The sequence below is a fragment of the Melospiza georgiana genome, chromosome W, assembly GCF_028018845.1.
Source record: "Melospiza georgiana isolate bMelGeo1 chromosome W, bMelGeo1.pri, whole genome shotgun sequence".
Classification (NCBI taxonomy): Eukaryota; Metazoa; Chordata; class Aves; order Passeriformes; family Passerellidae; genus Melospiza; species Melospiza georgiana.
Genome location: NC_080464.1, coordinates 349,636 through 370,563, shown reverse-complemented (window position 1 = coordinate 370,563; position 20,928 = coordinate 349,636). Strand labels below are relative to the sequence as shown.

Sequence of the window (20,928 nt, the reverse complement as noted above, 5' to 3'; positions counted from 1 at the left end):
GCCAAAATGAATGTTTAGTTACTATAGCAGTTAGTGTAGTGTGAAGCTGAGATCTGTGAAGCCAAATTTTTCTCTAGCCAGAGAACCCAGGCCCTCTTCTTAATACATTGATTTAATTTATCAGTTTTAAGAGTGCATTTATAGAGGTTTTGGTTCGCCAATTTGAGATTTCGTCAATTTTGAGATTTCCTGGCCAATGCACTCGCTTCCTGCTGAGAGATGGGATTAGGAGAAAGGCAAAGCATGCTCAAAACTTTGAAAGGGTATACGAAAAAATTATTAACAGTAACTAAAGAAAGAGTAATAAGAATCAGAACAAAACCTTCAGAATACTCTTCCTTCCCCCACAACCTTTTCTTTCCCACTGACAATGTAAAGAAGCAAAACATAAAATTTCAGTCAGTTTACCACCTCTAAAATAGTCTTTCTTCAGTTTACTTAGGGAGAGAAGTCCCTCTCGTTAAGGTTATGGAGACTTCTCCACGAGGAAAAAAAGTTCTCTCGTAGCTCTCTCATGAATAGCAGCCGTCTGTGGAAATCTACAATCGTGAAGTCCTTCCCATTTTCCACAAGCTTTTCCCAAAGCTGTGTTCATGGGCCATGTCAACTTATGGGGTACTGTTTTAAAGATGAGCTGTTCAAAGGCAACGCTTCTCATTATCTATCTCTAAAATCATCTTCATCCCTGGGAACAGAGGCCCTTCTCTTCCTGGGGGCACAGGACCACTCTTCTCTCTTTCTCTGTTCAAGCTTCCCATAGGATCACAGCTACTTTAACATCTGCTTACTTTGGCATAGAGGCCTTTGCTCAATATCAAATTGAACCCTTCATCTCCCCGTGGCTTCCATGTGTTACAGGGAAAAAGAGTCTCTCTCCATAGCTATTACAAGAGGATTTTCAGTCCCAAGATTAAGGCATCTCCTCCTCGCTTCCATCTGGGACTTGACTTCACTGACCTTGATGTCTTCATGTTGCTCCTTTACATGCTTGCATCTTGTTCCTTTCACTCGAGGGAGTATTGAAGCACTGAAAGAGTTAACATCTCACCCCGGCCTGCAGATGGTCTCTCGGTGGGGTGCTTTTGGTGCTTTCAGAGGGAACTGCAGCTGAGGCTGTGTCAGGATCAGCTGCATGGCTGGTCTTCGTTTTTTGCTGCATTCAATTCCAGCCGCAGGGCCACTCTGTGTGGGCTGCAAGGCTTCCTCTGGCCTGAGCTGCATGTTCTCGTGCGGTGGCCGCGCTGGGGGCAGGGGATCCTAGTGGCAAGATGTTAAAAGCCAGTGTTATAGGTTAGTTGCAGTAAGGAATTAATCACCAACTAATAAGTCCAAATAAAATGAAATTTATTAATTGATACAGCAAGCGATAATAGGCAAAGTCAGTGCCCCGGGCGCGCTGGGCGACAGGAGAGTCTCCGCTCTAACACTGCCGCACTCTTCTGATATTTCCGTGGAGTTCTTATACAGTCCTATTTCCGGGTTGATGTGTAGTACTCTGCGTATTCTTCTTTTGTGTCTAGGTGGTCATAGTCCACCCCCCCGGAGGTCTGAAGATGAAGATTGGTATTTTCCTTTGTCTGATTCCTGGAATTTTAGGCTCAATCTGCTGAGTTCCTGGAATCTTAGGTTTTCTGAGCGGATAAGCTGATACTGTGCTATCAATCATAGCAAACCCCCCCACCCATATTAACAGTTTACTAAACAGATAAACAAATGTTTGTGAAACCTATTGTCTTTGGTTTCACCTTCCTTATCCTTTTAAGTCTGGAAATTTACTTAAGCAAACAACTAGAGGTGGTGCAACAGTCTTACTGGAATAACTTTGTCAGCTTTGATGAACAAACTTAAAGTTTTAACCCATTACAGCCAGGGCCCCTCACAGCCTCCCCACTCCCTGCCTGGCCACTGCTGGGGCCTGGCCCGGCCGGGACAGGGCTCAGCAGGCTCCCCAGAGAGGGTCCCGGCCCTGCAGCAGAGGGCAGAGCCGGCCCGGCCTGGCCCAGCCCAGCCGAGATGGGCTGGGCTGGCCTTGTTACCTGTTCCCAGACCAGAAGGAAAAGAAGTTGTTCCCGGGTTTCTTTCATCTTTAACAAGTATTTTTCACAGAGGCATGTCCAGCTTTTCAGTGGCTGGAAGCTTTGCATCACTTCCCTAAATGTCTCCCATGCAAAACCATGACAGCATGTATTTCTAAATTGCTGCTTTAGCTATTTTGTCTAAGATGTATATGTAGCAGAGAAATCATGCTTCATATGGCAGTTCAGTGTGAAATTCTTGACTTTAGTGTTTGGTATATTTGAGGGCTTACTACAATGAATTTGTTAACTTGATTCATGTCTATGAACAATCAAGAAATGAACTTGACTCAATATTCCTACTGCTGCTTTCTAAATTAGCTACCAAAATGATAAATGCTGTAAAATTTTGGGAAGAAATTGGTATTGTTTCAGTCATGAAAAAATGAAGTCCACTGAAGGCGCTAGGCTAATAGTGACCATGGTGGCTTTCAGAACCAGATCATTTGTTGTCAAGAAAACAGTATAACCTGAATCTGAAAGTAGCTGTGCAAGGCAGCTTATCATGATTGTATGCCATATATGAGGTGGTTTTTTTAACACTATCAGCTGTAATGGGTTAAAACTTTAAGTTTGTTCATCAAAGCTGACAAAGTTATTCCAGTAAGACTGTTGCAACACCTCTAGTTTGTTTAAGTAAATTTCCAGACTTTAAAGGATAAGGAAGATGAAACCAAAAGACAATAGGTTTCACAAACATTTGTTTATCTGTTTAGTAAATTGTTAATATGGGTGGGAGGGTTTGCTATGATTGATAACACAGTATCAGCTTATGCGCTCAGTAAACCTAGGATTCCAGGAACTCAGCAGATTGAGCCTAAAATTCCAGGAATCAGACAAAGGAAAATTACCAACCTTCATCTTCAGACCCCGGGAGGTGGACTATGACCACCTAAACACAAAAGAAGAATACCACATCAACCCGGAAACAGGACTGTATAAGAATTCCACGGAAAATCAGAAGAGTGTGACGGTGGCGGAGCGGAGACTCCCCTGTCGCCCAGTGCTGATTTGCTTATTGCCTTGCCCGCTGTAATTAATAAATTCTCAATTGGTTTTACTTGGCATATTGTCGGCTCAATTTATAACATCAGCAACAAATTAAACTTTGTTGCATCATGAATTTCCTGTCATATAAACAGAGTACATTGTCTGAAAGGTATGTCACTGTGTAGCTGTCCTAAATAAAAATCTAACAAGGATAAAAAAATTAAAAATTCTACTGAGAGAATCTGACTTTGTAAAATATTAAGTACAGCATTCTGTTCTGCATGTAGTATAACTACTTGCCCACTACTTTTTCTCTTTTCCCCTTTTTTTTAAACTTATACCTTCAGTTTGCAGAAAAATTTCAGGAATTCAAAGGCGCTGCAGGACTAGCAAAGGAAAAATCCCAGGAAAAGATGGAGCTAACAAGTACAACCTCTCAAGTGAGTGTTATTCCCTGATTCAAGCCTAGTACTTCATAGTCTGTGCTAATTACCATATCTTTCACGCATTGTTTTAAAAAAGAACAGAGTACTTCACAGTTTCGTTTAATCCCCTCATCAGTCAGCTAGAAGTGGCAAGAAGTCTAAGAATGCATTTAATATACTTTGCAAAACTGTCAAAGGGGCTTGCTTTAATATTAAATTGTCCTTTTGTTTATTCCCATCCCTTTCTTTGAGCTTTCCTCAGAAAATATGAGTAAAGATGGTGTGAAGTTATGTAAGTCTATAGTTGTGATGGTGCTCACAAGGGTTCTTGGATGAGGGAAGACACAAGCATCTGACTCCATGTTTCAGAAGGCTTGATTTATTATTTTATGATATATATTACATTAACACTATGGTAAAAGCATAGAAGAAAAGGTTTCATCAGAAGGCTAGGCTAAGAATAGAAAAAGAAAGAAAAGAAAGAATGATAACAAAAGCTTCTGTCCCGGACAGAGAGTCCAAGCCAGCTGACTGTGATTGGCCATTAATTAGAAACAACTCTATGAGACCAATCACAGATCCACCTGTTGCATTCCACAGCAGCAGATAACTATTGTTTACATTTTCTTCCTGAGGCCTCTCAGCTTCTCAGGAGGAAAAATCCTAAGGAAAGTATTTTCCATAAAGGATGTCTGTGACATATAGTAAAGACCTTTTATGTTTTTTCTTATTGTAGCTATGAAATCTCAGGCAATGCACTCATTACAACAAAAATGAAGTAAAACCAGCAAATTATAGTTACTTATTTCCTCCTGTTGTAGTATTCATTTGTGAAATGTGTTGAAGGAAGATGGCAGACTCACACGTGGATTCTGGGGTTTTATTTTTAGCCATGTTGTAACAGAAGAGTTTATAAAAAACATCTCAAAATATTAACTGAGTTAATAAAGACCTAACCGGAAAATAAATTAATATAGTCAAATGTACATCAGTTATGACTAAAATTAATTTACTTGAAAATTAATGCTTTGAAATTAATTTGCAAAAATAAATTTAATGAGGCTTTTATGCCCCTCCCCTCCAGCGTTTCTGTCTGTGTGTGTAGCTATTTGCTTTATTTTAAGCAATAGAAAAGACAAAAATAGTTTCTCCTCTTGGAGGATGAAGCAGCTTTAAAACTACAGCAGGGGTTCCTGAGCTAAGTAGGATTCATACAGCTGAGTCTTTTTTTTTCTGGGAAGTTGTCTTGGTTTGAAAGACAGATGCCTGCCAAGAAATGCGGGAACCTCCCTTGGAATGGAAAATATGAACCCCTTCCCTCCAAATTATTATAACTTTGAAAATACGGGGCTTTCAGGGAAAGATATAGGAAAATTAATAACAGATCTTTAATAGGAGAGATATATATTAAAAAAACAAGGCTAAAAACCAACAACAACAACAGCAGCAACAAGAAACAGGAAAAAACAGATCCAATAACAGCCTCTCTGGGCTGTCAAGCACTTTCCCCTTTGATGTAGTTATGGTCACAGCCAGCAGGGGTGCTATTGGCTCCTGGCCAGGCAGGGCAGGTGCAATGATTACCCCCTGGCTGCAGGGGGCACTGTGGGGTGAGCTCGGCTGCCTTCTCCACACAGTTAATGGCAGCTCAGCCAGCAGAAGAGATAGGAAAGGGGCTTTGTTTGCAAACCCACAGGGGCAGCTGGTCTCAGTGCCTGTCTGGATGGTGAAATGGGCTGTAGCAGGGACCTTGGAGCAGCAGGCTGGAACAGCAGAGGCGAGCACACCTGAGGTAGCAAGCAAAGTGTAGAAGAAACTCCAAAGCCATAGCAGGAGCCATGGGGATGCCGAGTGGACACGGAGTGTCAGGTTAAAGTGTAGCAAAAAAGCCCGAAGCAGCAGCAGCAGAAAACAGTGGGGCTGGGCAGTGGCAGATGGGCTTCCACAAGCAGTCGGAAGATGCTTCCTCCAGAGGGGGTTGGAGGCCAAGGTGTTGCCTTCTAGATCAAGGCAGGCGACCTGGTTCTGAGGTACAGCTCGACAGCCCACTCTCCAGGGCCGTTCGGGCCAATGACACACGCAGACACCAATGTGGTGGACGGTCAAAAGGCGTCTATTACTTCTTCTCATGAGGTCTTATAGTCTTAGGGGTCTCTACGTCAAAAAAGGGGTTTGTCCTTCTTACCTATGGTTAGTAGGGAATGGAAAAGTACTGAGTAAGGGATGGAAAGTTACTGGCTTCTGTGGGGCAACATTCCTATTGTTAGTGGGACCACATTCCTATGTTAATTTCTTATCTATGAGTACCTGAGGGTCTTATCTATGGGGAACCGAGGGTCCTGGCTTTCCGTGACATCGCGACATCTTCCGCAGCGCCTCTTCCCTAGCTACCACACCAAGGTCCCCTTCTCAGTGAGGTTGTGTGTTGAAAAGGTCCCAGTTCAACAGCTGCTCTTATGAGCAAAGGCTCACCCACGATAAGGAGATGCAATGGGTGGACAAAAAGTTTGCAATGGCAGCGAGTCCTCTGGGCAGCAAGAGTCCATCACCAAAACTGCACCTGTCTCTACTCCGAACCTAAGAGAGAGCAAGGAGCTGAGCCCAGTTCCTCACCCCTCAGCCGAAATCTTGCAGTATCTCTGCCTTTCCCGAGAGAAAACCCCCAGCTAAGAGACAGCAACAAACTGCACCCCTTCTCTATTCCCTGGCTACATCTTTTGTCACTCTTAAGTATTCGCTTTTTTTCATCTCTTGGGCAAAAAATGGGAGAAAAATTCCATGATATAAATAAAAAAGGGAAAAATCCTAACCTCCAACAGGAGTGCATCTTCATTCATTGAATCAGTGCATGTCTTGAGTACTTTACACTGCAGTATGCTCATGGTCTTTGACGGAACCAGGATGGCAGGCAGTTTGCAAGATGCTATATTAATAGATTTATTGCCACCAGAAAGCTGCATCAGGTGTATTTCCAAGAGAAGTCAGTAGAAACCACAAGAATGCAAAATGAACCAACCTCGTGTTTTCCTAATACACATTTTGCCCAAGTACTAGGTTGGCTTTTGCTCTTAAAGGGAAAGTGCTTGCTCTACTATAACAGGAGAAAATAAGGCATTATTTTTTATTAGTTTTCTTGACTGTCTCTAAACTTCTCATAATTTCCACTAATAAATACATAAATAATGGAAGTATTATATCCTAGTATACACTTGGACTTTAGAAACAGTGAAATGCTTCAGCCAGGCCTCTAGTTGCTCAATATTATGGGTAGAACAACTACTCTGTTTCTCTTTTAATATGATGATTAATATTCTGCACTCAGAAGTTAAATCTGAAACTGTTGAATGGAGTGACTTATTTGGTTTGGACATAAATTTGAGCTATTTATTCAGAGACAAGATGCTTTTGTCTAACAGTTGCCCAGGATTAAAGCTTTTTCTTAATCTATATGAGCTATTAATATTGTTTATTTTCCAGATGCTCCTTTGTACTTGAAGCCTAGCATTCTATACTGTTGTCAGCTATAGAAATGTTATCTCAAACAATTGTATAATACACATTGAGAACTACAATTTATTTACTGCATGCTTAGGAATAATTTCATATTCAGGCCTTACTTTATTGTGGCAACAGGCCCCCGAACAGGGAATAATAAGCATTGACTCCATGATTGCAGAAGGCTGATCAATTGCTTTATTAAGCTATACTATACTATACCATAGTATACTATACTACACTACACTACACTACACTACACTAGATGAAAAACCCTTCACCCTTGCCAGACAGCCCGATACACACGTGGATCCAATTGGTCAATTAATCAAAACACCATCACCAGAATCCAATTAAGAAATCCCTCTTTGGTAAACAATCTCCATAAAACATTCCACATGTGCACAACAACAGGTGCAGAGATTAAGATAAGAATTGTTTTTTCTGAGCTTCCTCACAGCTTCTCAGGAAAATCCTGGGAGAGAATTAAGTCTCTCTCTGTTCAGAGAATATGTGATTACCACAATAATTTTCATCTGTTGGCTCTTAGCTGTGTTAATAAGTTAGTGTGTTATTCCAAAAGATACAGTTAGTGGAAGTGCTGGCACATCAGCATAGTAGTCTTCACATAATTAATGCTCCTGATTAGTTCTCCAGAAAGAAGAGAGTTTTGAGAAGATGAGAAGTGATGGCTTTACTACAGACTCCAGCACTTCCATAGAGTTGGAGCTTATTTGAAGAAATTTATGTCTAGGGGAAAGACTGGTGCTTAGTACTGGGGAGGGAAGGTGGGACTCCAGAGATGTTTGAAGGAGTACTTGCTCTTATTTTGATTATCTGCCAAGAAGTGGCTGCAGGGCACGTAATTCCAGTGTTGTCTTTCGCAATCATTTTACTTTTTTCCCTTTTACGTAGTGATCCTTTGCAGAGAGGGGAAGGAAAAAGAGGAAGAAGATATATTTTCAGTGGCCAGTCAAGACTTTGTAGGAACCTGGTTTTTAAAGGAAGTTTTGACAGGAAAGGCATTGGGAGGTAGTGTGTGAGTGGTGAGCAGTAGCTGAGTTAGCTACAAGTGTCAATCCCTCTGCTGTCTTGAACTTGTAGATATCATTCTGCATTAAATTAATAATAGGTAGGAAGATACTCCATATAAAAACTGTAAAATATACTTCTAAAACTTACATAAAATGTGTTACATTTCTAATAGTACTGCTGTAAAAAAATGCATTCTTTTGTTCCTGTCATAAACTGCATCTTACAGTGATAAGCCACCCATTGTCTATTTTCAGTTACAGGCTTGCCTATGCACTGAAAGAGCAACACTTTCATCTGGAGTTCACTAAGTAGCATGAATCAATAGGCTGAAAACTGTGATCCACCTTTTTCCTCCTTTATTTTTAAACTAATGTTAATTAGGTTCAACTACAGAACTAAATAGTGCAAGTTGTGGGATTTGCACCCTCACCCCATCAGTCTTACAACCAGCTGAAGAACTGGAGTCTGAACCTCAGTTCTTTTTTTTTTTTCTAAGCCAGAATCTTTCTTCAGCTATTACTTTTGACCTTGGTCATATCAGATTAGGAACATTGTTAATTCTTGAAATCGTGTGGTGAGTAAATAAAAGTAGTCAAATAAATAAAAATAATCCAGTTCTTTCTTCTGTGGTTCTGACACACTCCTATAATATTAAGAATAGCTATTGCCTGAAAAATTTTAGTATCACAACATTTTTATAGTGCAATGAAGGGGTTGGTTTTGGCAAAATGGTCATGGTTTTATCATCTTTTAGCTTTTTCTTTGAAGTACTCAATTTACTTCTGAACCTTGCAGAAAAAATGGGATATTGTGTGAATTGCTATACTGGAACAAATGTTTCAGACATTATGGTATCTGAATCACTAGCAGGCAGTCTTATAGCCATTGCCAGTCTATGAAGTGTCAGTTTCTCGGCTGTTTCAATGACCTGGAAAGGCCCGGGGTGGCCTTGGACAGCCCGCGCTTCAAAGGACGAGAAGAGGCTTCAGGGTTTTTCTCGGTCTCGGTGTTTATTAGTTGTTTATCTAAAAGGTTTTCTCTCAGCCCAACAGAGGTCTGCACAGCAAGCCAGCCATGAGCACACTGAGAGCCCCTGGGGCGGTCACCTATCTTTATACTCAAAATTACGTATACAATATTTATCAATTTTCCCCAATACCTTTTACCCTTATTAACCAGTGCACTTTTAGTAATAACCAATCCCAAAGTGCCAACATCACCACAGAAGATGGAGGCCAAGAAGAAGAAGAAGAAGGACAGGACACGCCCCAATTCCTCCATCTTACTTCTTCAGACCCCCCTGTACAGAAATCCTAAACCCTGTGTTTTACACTCTAATTAACTTATCCCTTCACCATTTACCCCAGTGAAATCCTCCTATCCTCATACAGGTGTCGTCTCCCGTGTAGGATCAAAGTCCAGCCACCAGACACTTCTGGCAACATTCCAGGACTCCCGAGCCCCCCAAGGGTGGTCTCGGTCACTCTGCACATCAGTCCTGAGGTGCTGAGATCCCACAATGAAGAAGAATGATGCCAGGGAAATGTATGGAATACTTAATCACAAACCAATACAATGCTTAATAAAAAAAAAGAAGGTGTAATTCTTTTGGTTTGTTTTGTTCATGTATTTGAATTACCTAATCTTTCTTTTCTTTTATTCCATATTTAGTCACTGTTGGAGATTAAAATAAGTTTACTTATAGAACATTAGAAATCAGTTGTGTAGGTTTAATTGTAACTTACAGCTTAGCATGAGTGGGCCCTGCTTAAAAGTTACCGTAGGTGAACTCTAAATGAACTGTCAGCATGAATGGCTGACCAGGGGAGGAAAAAGAAAGGGTTGAGATGCTGAAGGGCCCCAAGGCCTCCCCAAATTGGAAGATTAGCGAAATTAATGTCCTGCCCACATGGACATGGAGGAAGAATCCAATGAGGTGTTAGAAGACCACAGACCACAAATCACCATAGGACGAAGAGGCATGTGAAGATCAGGTGCACAGACTGTAAGGGTGTGAAGGTCCAGGGATTTTTTGTTTGGGATCCCTCTGGAGGCACCCAACTTGAGCTGAAATAAACTGCCTCAGAACCTAGGGTCTGAACTCTTCTTTTACAGTCACCATTAGAGGTTGTTTGAGCTCTGCTGTGAAGTCTGCTTGTTTTACTTTAGAGACTATTTTATGAGTGCATGCATTTTCTTAATAAGATTTTGAAATTTAAGACATCTTTTGATTGATTCCCCTTTATTGTGCTTAGTTTGTATGTTGTAGACAACTGTCATTCTTATACTGCTTGGCATCACCAGTCTTGGATACTTAGTAGGGCCAGGGCTCCTTTATACAGTGCAGATGTGGTATATATTTTTTAGAACATCTAGCATAGTTTGGGAAGAGGAGGAAATAAAGAAACTCTTGGGTTCATAATGCCTTTCATTTAATGGCAGTGAAAAAACCTTTATCAAATCAGAGGATTAATAATAGACAAACGCACATAATTTGTGTAAAATAATTAATGTGCTTGATTATCTTGCCAGATCTGCACTCCTTTGACACTTTAATTTCAATTCAAATCAGTTTTAGTTCAGTAAAATTGTTCTGTAAAAATATTTAATTTTGACATCCAAAGTAGTAACACTTTAAGTAATACTTTTGTTTATAAAATAAATACTTTCTTCCTGAAAGTAGGTAACAGTTTGCATTCATAAAATAAATAATTTACATTTATATTATAAATAAAACTTTTTATTTGAGGAATAAATCAGTGTAAGCTAATTATTTTCTGCTTTTTAATCAGTAGGAATTTAATAAGATACAGAATGAAGACACTTGTGCATGTGCATTGTGTAACTTGAGGAATGCTAAATATAATTGTGGCGGTTTTGGTTCGATGTAACCAGGTAGAATAATAGAACTTGAAGTCATTATTAAAATTTTTTTTGTAAAACTCTGTATTACTCAGTAATTCAAGTTGTAGAGTGAGATATGTCTCTCACTATGTGAGAAATATAGAAGAATAAAAGCAAAATTTTGACAATTGTGTTGCAAATTATTAATATAATTTCAAGTGTAATGAGAATGTTGAACAATATTGTTGGTTAAACGACACCAGTGCTTTATGGAAGGAAATAATGGCAGCCAGATCTTATTTTCTTTAAAAGAATTTAGTTTTTCCATCTGGTCAATTCTCAAAGTCAAGGGCAACATTTCTTATAGGATCAGATTCAGTACTGGTCTTTAAAAAGCCTTATCCTTGTAAACTAGTTGAAGGCTACAAGTGGAGGCTTAAAAACAGACCCATATTTTGTAAGATCATGACCATCTTCAGATACTTGCAATTTCTTCTGAGATTGCGGTTCTTCAGTTTTCTACCCAGTGTCAAAGAGATGGGAAGAGGAGCTGCTGGCCTTCCAGAGACTGTGCTTGTGCTCCAGTTGTAGTGGTTTTGGTTCTCTGATTTAAGTTTTCTTCAATTTTGAGATTTCCTAACTAATGTACTGATGAGTGTGGTGGGTTTTTACTGCTGGTTAATCACTCATGCACTCACTTCCTGCTGTGAGATAGGATTAGGAGAAAGGTAAAGAAGGCTTAAAAGTTTAAAAGGGTATAAAGAAAATTTTATTAACAGTAATTAAGAGGGAAAAAAGTAATAAGAATTAAAAAAAAAACTCTTGAGAACACTTATTCTCCCCCCAAAACCTTTTTTGTCCACTGACAATATAAAGAAACAAAACCTAAAATTTCCAGTCAGTTTGTCACCTCTGAATTAGTTTTTCTTCAGTTTACTTAGGGAGAGAAGTCCCTCTTGTTAAGGTTATGGAGACTTCTCTACAAGAGGAAAAAAAAAAAGTTTTCTCGTGGTTTTTTCACAACTAGTAGTTGCCAGGGAGAAATTGTTATCATGAAACCCCTCCCATTTTCTATAAGCTTTCTTAGAGCTTGTCAATGGGCCATGTTAACTTATGGAGTATTGTTTTAAAGATGAGCTGTTCAAAGGTAAAAGTTCTCATTATCTATCTTTAAAATCATCTTCATTGCTGGGAATAGAGATTTTCTTCTTCTCCTGGGGGCACGGGAGAAGGTATTATCTTTTTCTCTGTTTAAACTTCTCATGGTGAAATAAACAGGGCCAGGAGACTTCTTCTCCTGTGTAATGCCTTTATTAAAAAGTGATCAGCTCAGGATTGGGCGGCTCAACGGGTCTGCAGCGTCCGTCGTCTCCCAGGGCGACTCAGAGGAGGAGGATATGCGCAGCTCTGTCCACCAGGGGCAGAGCTGGGGATCAGATCCTCTTGGGAGCCTTTTTGGGTCTCCTGATCCCATAAGATGGTGCCCCTCCCACTCTGTCAGCTTGGTCTCAGCGCCGGGGTCACCTCCCATGGTCAGGGCGAGAGGGTCCGAAGGTGTTCCGCGTCTCTGCAGGCTCAGCACTCGGTTCCTCACGTCCAGACATCACTCCAGTCTCTCAACTCTTAGGTGGCTCGTTGTTTTTGGGGTTTCTCCATGAGTTTGGAGATGGGGGTCCCACAAAGCATTCTGGTCTTGCGAGTCACTTTGCATAACCCCCCCCACCTTCTCAGGTGTCTTCACTATTCTGGGAAAGGTACAACTTAGCTTCGGGCAAGGTCCCCACCCAGGAGAAGGGCCATTACCTCGCCCCAGCCAGGGCTTTTACTAATACAAAAACAACCATTAACGACAACGACCCGTGATTACAATAACAAAACACATAGAACTTGGGCAGGGCCAGTGGTCTGGCTGCCTTTTTGAAACTTTTTCTCATAAAAAAATATTAACCGAGTTTTTGTTCATAACAATGGAATCACAGTTACTTTAACATTTGCATACTTTAACATGGAGGCCTTTGCTTGATCTTAATTTGAACTCTTCATCTCCCTATAGTTTTATGTGTTATAGGGAAAAAGAGTCTTTTTTCCATAGTTTACAAGAGGATTTTGTTATGAAAAAAAATTCGGTTAATATTTTTTTTTGTGAGAAAAAGTTACCACTACTGCTGGGCTGCTGCCTGTGTTATGGTAATTACGGGTCGTTGTCGTTAATGGTTGTTTTTGTATTAGTAAAAGCCCTGGCTGGGGCGAGTTAATGGCCCTTCTCCTGAGACAGTAACGGGTGGGGACCTCCCCGAACAGTGAGGAGAAGAGACCTGGAGGGGAGGCGTTATGCAAAGTGACTCCCAAGACCAGAATGCTTTGTGGGACCCCCGACTCCAAACTCACGGAGAAACCCCAAAAACAACGAGCCACCTAAGAGTTGAGAGACTGGAGTGATGTCTGGATGTGAGGAGCGGAGTGCTGGGCCTGCAAGAGATGCTGGAAACCTTCATCGTTCCTCACCCTGTCTTTGAGATCCCCCAGGCCAGGTCTGGGAGGGGAGCGAGACTCAAACCGAACTAACATCTGACGGGGACATCACGCCATAAAGGCTCCCACGAGGACCGGATTCCCCCAACCCTGCCCCTAGTGGATAGAGCTGTGCATATTCTCCTCCTCTGAGACGCCGTGGGAGAGACGACAGACGCTGCAGATCCGTTGAGCCGCCCAATCCTGAGCTAATCACTTTTAATAAAGGCATTAAAAAGGAGAAGAAGTCTCCTGGCCCTGTTTATTTCAGATTTAAGTCTCAAGACTAAGGCATCTCCTCATCCCTCCCATCTGGGACTTGATTTCTTTACTGATCTTGATGTTTTTATGTTGTTCTTTTACATGCTTGTATCGTGTTCCTTTCACTCAAAGGAGGATTGAAATACTGAAAGGGTTAACATGTCGCTTGGGCCCTTGACCTGCAGGTAACTTGAAGTGGGAGCTGCGGCTGAGTTGTGTTAGGATTGGTTTCATGGTTGGCCTTTGGTTTTTTCTGCATTTACTTCTAGCCGCGGGGCCACTTTGCACAGCTGCAGGGCTGTTTCTGGTCTCAACCGCGCTGAGGGGAGGGGCCCTGACGGCAAGATCTTAACAGCCTCGGCCAGCCCTGCTCCGGCCAGGCTTCCGCAGCCTCCCTCCCCCTTCCTGCCTGGCTACTGCTGGGGGCCCTGCCCGGCCCGGCCAGAACGGGGTTGATGGGGGGCCAGCGGGCAGCCCGGGAGAAGGGGCCCAGCCCATGGCAGGGCTGCCCGGGCTGGCCTGGCCGAGACGGGGGCCGGGGTTTGTTACCGTTTTGCCGACCAGAAAAGAAAGAGTAAGTTTTTGAGGGTTTTTTTTTGTCTTTAACATGTGTGAAAAACGCCAATCACTTGTTTTTAAAATTTTAAAAAGTTTAATAGTAATAAAATAGTTATAAAAATAGTAACACAATTAGAGTAATAATAATTTGGACAAATTGAATTAAGACAATATGAGACAATAAAAACAAAGAGTTACGGACGTCCGGGTACCTTTTTCTGGGCATCACGAGCCCGAAAAAGGACACCCGTTAACAAAGGATTAACCCTTAAGAACAATAGCCTGTTGCATATTCATACACTTCATACATGATGCATAAATTCCATTCAAATACAGGATTCTGTCTGGTCAGTGTCAACTTCTTCCTTCTAATCCTAACAGCGCCTCCAAGCCGGGAAGAAGTTCGTTTCTTCTGATAAGAAGGCAATAAATTCCCTTTCTCTGAAAGATCTAGGTGTCCTGTGGCTGCCATCTCGCTGCAAGCCCTTTCTGTTAAACAAAGCATCTTACATAGCATCGTTTCTATTTTAACAATTTTTATAACCTAAAACTATATTTAACACAGTACTGAAGAGAATTAATACAGCATTATTTTCTAACACAACACATATAATATTCATTTTAATATTTGTGAAAAGCCAATCATAAAATACATGCATTTTTCACAACATGTGTTTTTCACAGAGGTGTGTCCAGTATTTAGTGGTTTAACAGACAGACTGTCTGTTACACAAAAAGCTTTTGCCTCACTTTCCTAAATTCTTCCCGTGTCAAACTATGACACCAGTTTAATACAGTAAATAGCAGTTTTATCTCTTCTCCATGCAGATGGTAAAATCTCTGTGGCCATAGAAGGTGCTTACCTTTTGGAAATACTGTAATTCAACCAGTCCTCTGCTGGATAGTCACCCCTCCATGACATCCACTGAACTCTATTCATGAAACTCTCTCTTAGAGTTAAATAGTTAAATGTTAACACTTGATTACTAAAAGCCTACTAAGACATTTTGAAATTGAAATGAGCTATTTAGCTTATATGACATGATATAATAGGAAAGAAAATATTAAAATTAAACCACATACAGGGACTGAAAAACCTAAAATGTTCCAACTTTGGGTTTTTTTGGTTTTTTTTTTTTGTTTGTTTGGTTTTTTTTTTTTAAGAAGCACTTTTCAGTGACTAGAAATTGAAAAATAGTGTTTGTTGACCAAAACATAAATGTATGTGTTGACATAATGAGAGCTGATTAAAACTGTACCAGTGCCTTCTGCTAGGAAGAAAGCCAGTAAGTTTTTCAGGTGTAGCTGCCTGGATATAACTGGAGTATTCTCCTTCCCAGATGATACTATGACCAGCAAGAGCTAGGCCAGGCTAACATCTATGAAAGTTTTGCGTGGATTGTGCTGAAGTTTTCTTTACAGATGGCTTATAGGCAAAACTATGAATGCACCTGTTCACTTTAGTTAATACATAGAATGAAAGCTAGATTTTGAAACAAATATCAGAATTGTTTTTTTCACCATGTTAGAATGTAAAACAAGAGATAAGAATCCTTGGTGTCAATAGTTGCCTGTTATGTACCTGGCTGAGGGCTGCATAAAATATCAAGTAAGAGAGTGAGGTCTGTGATAAGTGTGAGGCTGGACACTTGCAAATAAATCATAGGTCAGTTGTGTTTTGTGCAAGATAATTTGAATCCTATAGTAATACACTTCTAAATTAAATTGACATGATGAAATATGCCCATGAGTGATGCAGGAAATCTGTGAGCCTCACATTAATACTGTCTAAAGTTCATATCTCATATAAGAATTAAATTAATGATAGTGCTTATATACACACAGCCTTCCTGAGCAGGTCACTGAGTAATTCTGTCATTTGTTTCTTTTACTTAAGGAATCAGCTGGAGGGGATATTCAGTTTCCTTTAACGCCAGAAAGTATTAATGGGACAGATGACGAGAGAGTGATGGCAGAAGTGAGGCAGAACTCAGAATCAAGGGCTGAGCCAATCCAGAGCGCATTGCCATTTACTCATAGGTACAGATTCCATTCCCACATCCTGATTAAGTGATACTTATCTCCTTCCTTGTTAAAGGGACCTTCTCCTATGTCATGGCTTCCAACTAGCAAAGTTAAATTACATAATTTAAAAAAAAAGTTTTGCTTTCAGATTTACATTATAAACTTTGTTTATGCAAAAAAAAAAAAAAAAGAGGAAATGTCTTTGAGTAACATTTTGGTGGGCAATATTTTGTAGTTTAATCAGCTGAATGCAAGCCCTTAAACACTGGTTAGTGCAGGTGTCCATTTTAACAGGAAGCATTATTTCAATGTTTGAGATCTTAGTAAACTTGATTGCTTCTTAGAATATTCAAATTTAATTATTTTTGCACGCATTTTCTTTAAATTAATTATAGGATTGGATGCCAGCCTTTCATGGATTAGTTGTTGGAATAAAAGGGACTCTTACAACACTTATGAATTATAAAATTTAAAGCAGCCTCAAATTAAAAAGTTCTTTGAGAGTTTAAAACATTTTCATCTTCTTTTTGAAAAATGAGAAAAGTATAGTTCTGCTTCAGACTGAATTTTAAATAATTGCATTAGGAATATTGTACTCTGTTCTTTAAGAAAACTAGGTCTTTTAATTATACAAATAATGAGAAAGGATGAGTATATCTCACCTGTGGGAACAGTACCAAACACCTGGCATCTTAAATCAAGATTAGAACAAGAGGATGTTGACCCTAAAGGCTCTGCTAATCTGTGTGTTTGCTGAGTGTGCTGTGAGAAATCACTTCAGTGGAAAACCGCTGTATGTGTGTGTGACTTACTTTGGCCAAAGACAGTCACATGAACGGAATGCTTGAGACATGTTTTCTGTTACAAAATTAGCAGAGATTCTAGGGTCCAATTACAGCATGGCTGTTTATCTGTAGTGGACAATAATAAAGGGAGCTCACATGAGGGAAAAGGAAGGGGAAGAGAAAAAAAACACCACCTGTGGAACTCAAAAACTACAACACTTGTGCTTTCATCTCTGACATCTTGATTTTTTACATTAAGATTTTTTTCTTTGCATTTGATTTCATCACCAACACTCACCTATCAGAAATGACTGTACATGGGACACTCAATGAAACTCATTATGTACTGAGATTATGGAAAGCAACTTAAATATTTAACAAACTTTTCTCTAAATTAGAAATACTAGATTTATTTTTTTAAGTATGGTCTAAATCAGTTTAAATAGAGTTTAAGGGCTCTTGATCAAGGATTGGGGAACAGAAAGATGTCGGATATGTCATGCAAATAATAAAGAATGAACAGAGATGTAATTGTTCAAAACTTCTCATGTTTTTTGTAAAAGAATGATACTATTAAGCATATCTGGAAAAAGTAATTTACATTTTCAAATGAGAAAAAACAAATACTTTTTAAGCTGAGTGATTGTATTTATTTTTATGCTTCAATTGTGACCGGTGCATCTATTGCATGTTTTACAAGAATTGGTGCTTTGTAAGAAAACTCTGTGCATGTTGAAGTAGTATCAAAAATGCTACACATTAGTGTCCTGTAACAAGTTAAACTTACTGTTTGTGCCTTGGAATTATCTATCAATATTTTTGGGAAAAAGAGTTGTGACAAAAGTCCAGACAGGAGTGCTGGTGTTTGCTGTTGTTTTTGGTTGTTTTTTTTTCTTAAATGAGGTCTTCCCTCTCAGTTTGGACATGTAAATATGTTTTCTGGTATGCCAGTATAGTAACTATGTTTGCTATGCATTAACAGTGATTGAAGATATATTTTGAAACTACCCAGGTATAATTTTTGATGGTGTAGAATAGAGCTTACAAAATTTTTTACATGCTTTGCATTTTTATATTTACTTCATGTATGCAGTATGGGTGCCTTATTTTAGTTTATTGTCCTGTTAAGTACCACTAGCTGGAATTCATATTCGTATTTCAAAGGTTACTTCTCATGATGATTCTCACAAGAATCATTTGTCATGCCAATGGCAGCATCAACTTTATAAGTGAGCTAATGCAAAAAAATGCAAATTTGTTCAAACCCTTTGAAATTAATTGAATTTGGACTTGATAAGGTTTTATTAGAAATAAAAAACTCATATGGGTTAGTTTGGGGTTTTTTTAATAATGAAAAGCTCAAGTGAGGGCATTATATAATATTATTTAAGCCAGACAGAAAATGCTTTCAGGTGCTTTCTGATTTTTTTTTTTTAATAGAAGAAAAGAATCCTTTTGTATGTCTTAGTGTCAAGGAACACTGTCTCAATCAGAGGGAAACTACCATTTAAAGAAATGTATATTGCAAAACATTCCAGTTATTTCCCAGGCACCATTGTTTTTCAAAATTATGACAAAATTTAGTTTGAGAATCAGCTGCTTTGATTTGATTTAATTGTTAGCTATAATGAAGGCTCTCTAAAATGGCACTGTGTAACACATGCATGGAAGAGATGGCAAGTGAAGCCTCCAGGACTGTGCTACTGCTGGTTAAATTGTTATGGTGTTTTGAGGCATTTCACCATATTAAATTGGCAACTAGGTAGACATAGCTAGTTGCTTGTGCTGGCTGGAAGTGTATTGTCTTCCGAAAGTTTGCCCCTGATTTACAAAAAAATAAAAAAAGCCCAAACCCAAAAACCATACACCCTGATCTTCAGAAACTCCCTGGGCTTTTTTCGATGGCCTGGCACTTATGACCCACAAAAATATATGGCTTTTTTTGACACTGGCGCTCAGTGTACCCTGATGCCATCCAGGTATGTGGGACCAGAATCCATTTCTATTTCTGGGGTGACAGGGGTATCCCAGCAGCTGACAGTACTGGAAGCTGAAGTGAGTTTGACTGGAAAGGAGTGGCAGAAACACCACATTGTGACTGGCCCAGAGTCCCCATGCATCCTCAGCATAGACTCTCTCTGGAGTGGGTATTTCAAAGACACCAAAGGACATAGCTGAGCTTTTGGGATAGCTGCTCTAGAGACAGAAGACATCAGACAACTGAATACCCTGCCTGGTCTCTCAGTTGACCCCTTGGCTGTGGGACTGCTGTGGACTGAAGAACAACAGGTACCAATAGCCACAGCAACAGTGCACCGTTGGCAATACCGCATCAACCGAGACTCTGTGATTCCCATCCATAAGATGATTCATGAACTGGAGATTCAAGTGATGGTCAGCTGTAGTAAACCCCATAGGTTTGGGAAAGGCACCATGGAGGATTTGAATTGGAATGCTGAGGCAGCAAGGAATATCCTGTCCTTCTGACTCCCCGACCTACAACCTATCTCTGTAACCCTATATGGCAATATTATCCCTAAACCCCCACTATTGGTCAATCAGGGATATTCCTAAAAATCCTTGCCATTGGCTAAGCTTGGATCCTAGCCAAGTCTATAAAAGAAGCATACTGTACCCCCATAAGTTAGAAGAAGAAGAGCTGAGACCCTTCACAGATATCCCCAATAAACCATCTCTGTGGAACCAGCCAGCTTCGACGACTTCTCCTCTCTCTCTGTCTGCTGAAGCCTCAGCCAAGGGCACCACTACCCAGCAAGAAGAGCTGAATATCTAAGAGAGCTGATACCACTAGAGAGCTAATCACTACTGAGCTTGCTCGAGTTGGGCCCCGCGGTTATTTGGCCTGAGCATTTCATCGGGCACCCGGTCCCCCTGGGGACAGAGTTCCTGAGCAGCCTGGCATGATAATAAGTCCAGATAACAGGCTTTATTAGTCAGCAAGGCTTGTTCACCCTTTAACAGCCTTATGTGGCCAGTGTGTAAGTCCAGTGGAGAACGGAGACTGATGGTAGATTACTGTGATCTGAATGAAGTCACGCCACCACTGAGTGATGCCGCACCTGACATGCTGGAGCTTCAGTATGAGTTGGAGTCCAAGGCAGACAAGTGGTATGCAACCATTGACATTGCCAATGCATTTTTCCCCATTCCTTTGGCAGCAGAGTGCAGGCCCCAGTTTGCCTTCACCTGGAGGGGTGTGCAATACACTTTGAACTGGCTGCCCCAGCGGGGGAAGCACAGTCCCACCATCTACCATGAAATGATCCAGGCTGCAGTGGAAAAGGGTGAGGCTCCAGAACATCTGCAGGACATTGATGACATCATTGTATGGGGGAACACAGCAGGGGAAGTCTTTGAGAAAGGAGAGAAGATTATCCAGATTCTCTTGGAAGCTGGTTTTGCCATTAAGTGAAGTAAGGTTTAGGGAACTACTTATGAAATTCATTTTCTAGGAGTCAAGTAGTAAGACGGTTGTTGCCAGATCCCGATGGAGATAATTACCAAACTCACAGCTATGTCCCTATCTACCAACAAGAAGGAAACCCAGACTTTTCTAGGAGCTGTGGGCTTTTGGAGGATGCATATCCCGAAATACAGCACAATTATAAGCACTCTTTATGTCGTGACACAAGAAAGAAAAGTGATATCCAGTGGACCCTTGAACAAAATGGGGCAGGATTTGAAAAATAAGCTCTGTTCTGCAGCCAGGGAGAATCATTCTTCCTGGAGCCAGTAGCAGAAGTGATCTAGAGAGACATGAGCATGACTGCTCAGGTTCTGTAGTCAGGTATACAAAGGATCTGAGGCCAGCCATACTCCAACTGAGAAGGAGACTTGTGACTTATGAAGGGGTTCGAGCTGCTTCAGAAGTAATTGGAACCAAAGCACAGCTGCTTCTGGCAC

The 20,928-nt window shown here is 40.5% G+C and overlaps 1 protein-coding gene across 1 annotated transcript in view; it reads left to right on the top strand.

The window, feature by feature from the left end:
- LOC131095391 (homer protein homolog 1-like) overlaps positions 1-16,268 on the top strand; it is a 70,009-nt gene extending 53,741 nt beyond the window's left edge. Inside the window, exons 4-5 of the mRNA XM_058043084.1 lie at positions 3,413-3,505; positions 16,092-16,268. Of these exons, the coding sequence (XP_057899067.1) occupies positions 3,413-3,505; positions 16,092-16,268 (270 nt within the window). The remainder of the gene's footprint in view (positions 1-3,412; positions 3,506-16,091) is intronic.
- Positions 16,269-20,928: the final 4,660 nt, after the last annotated feature.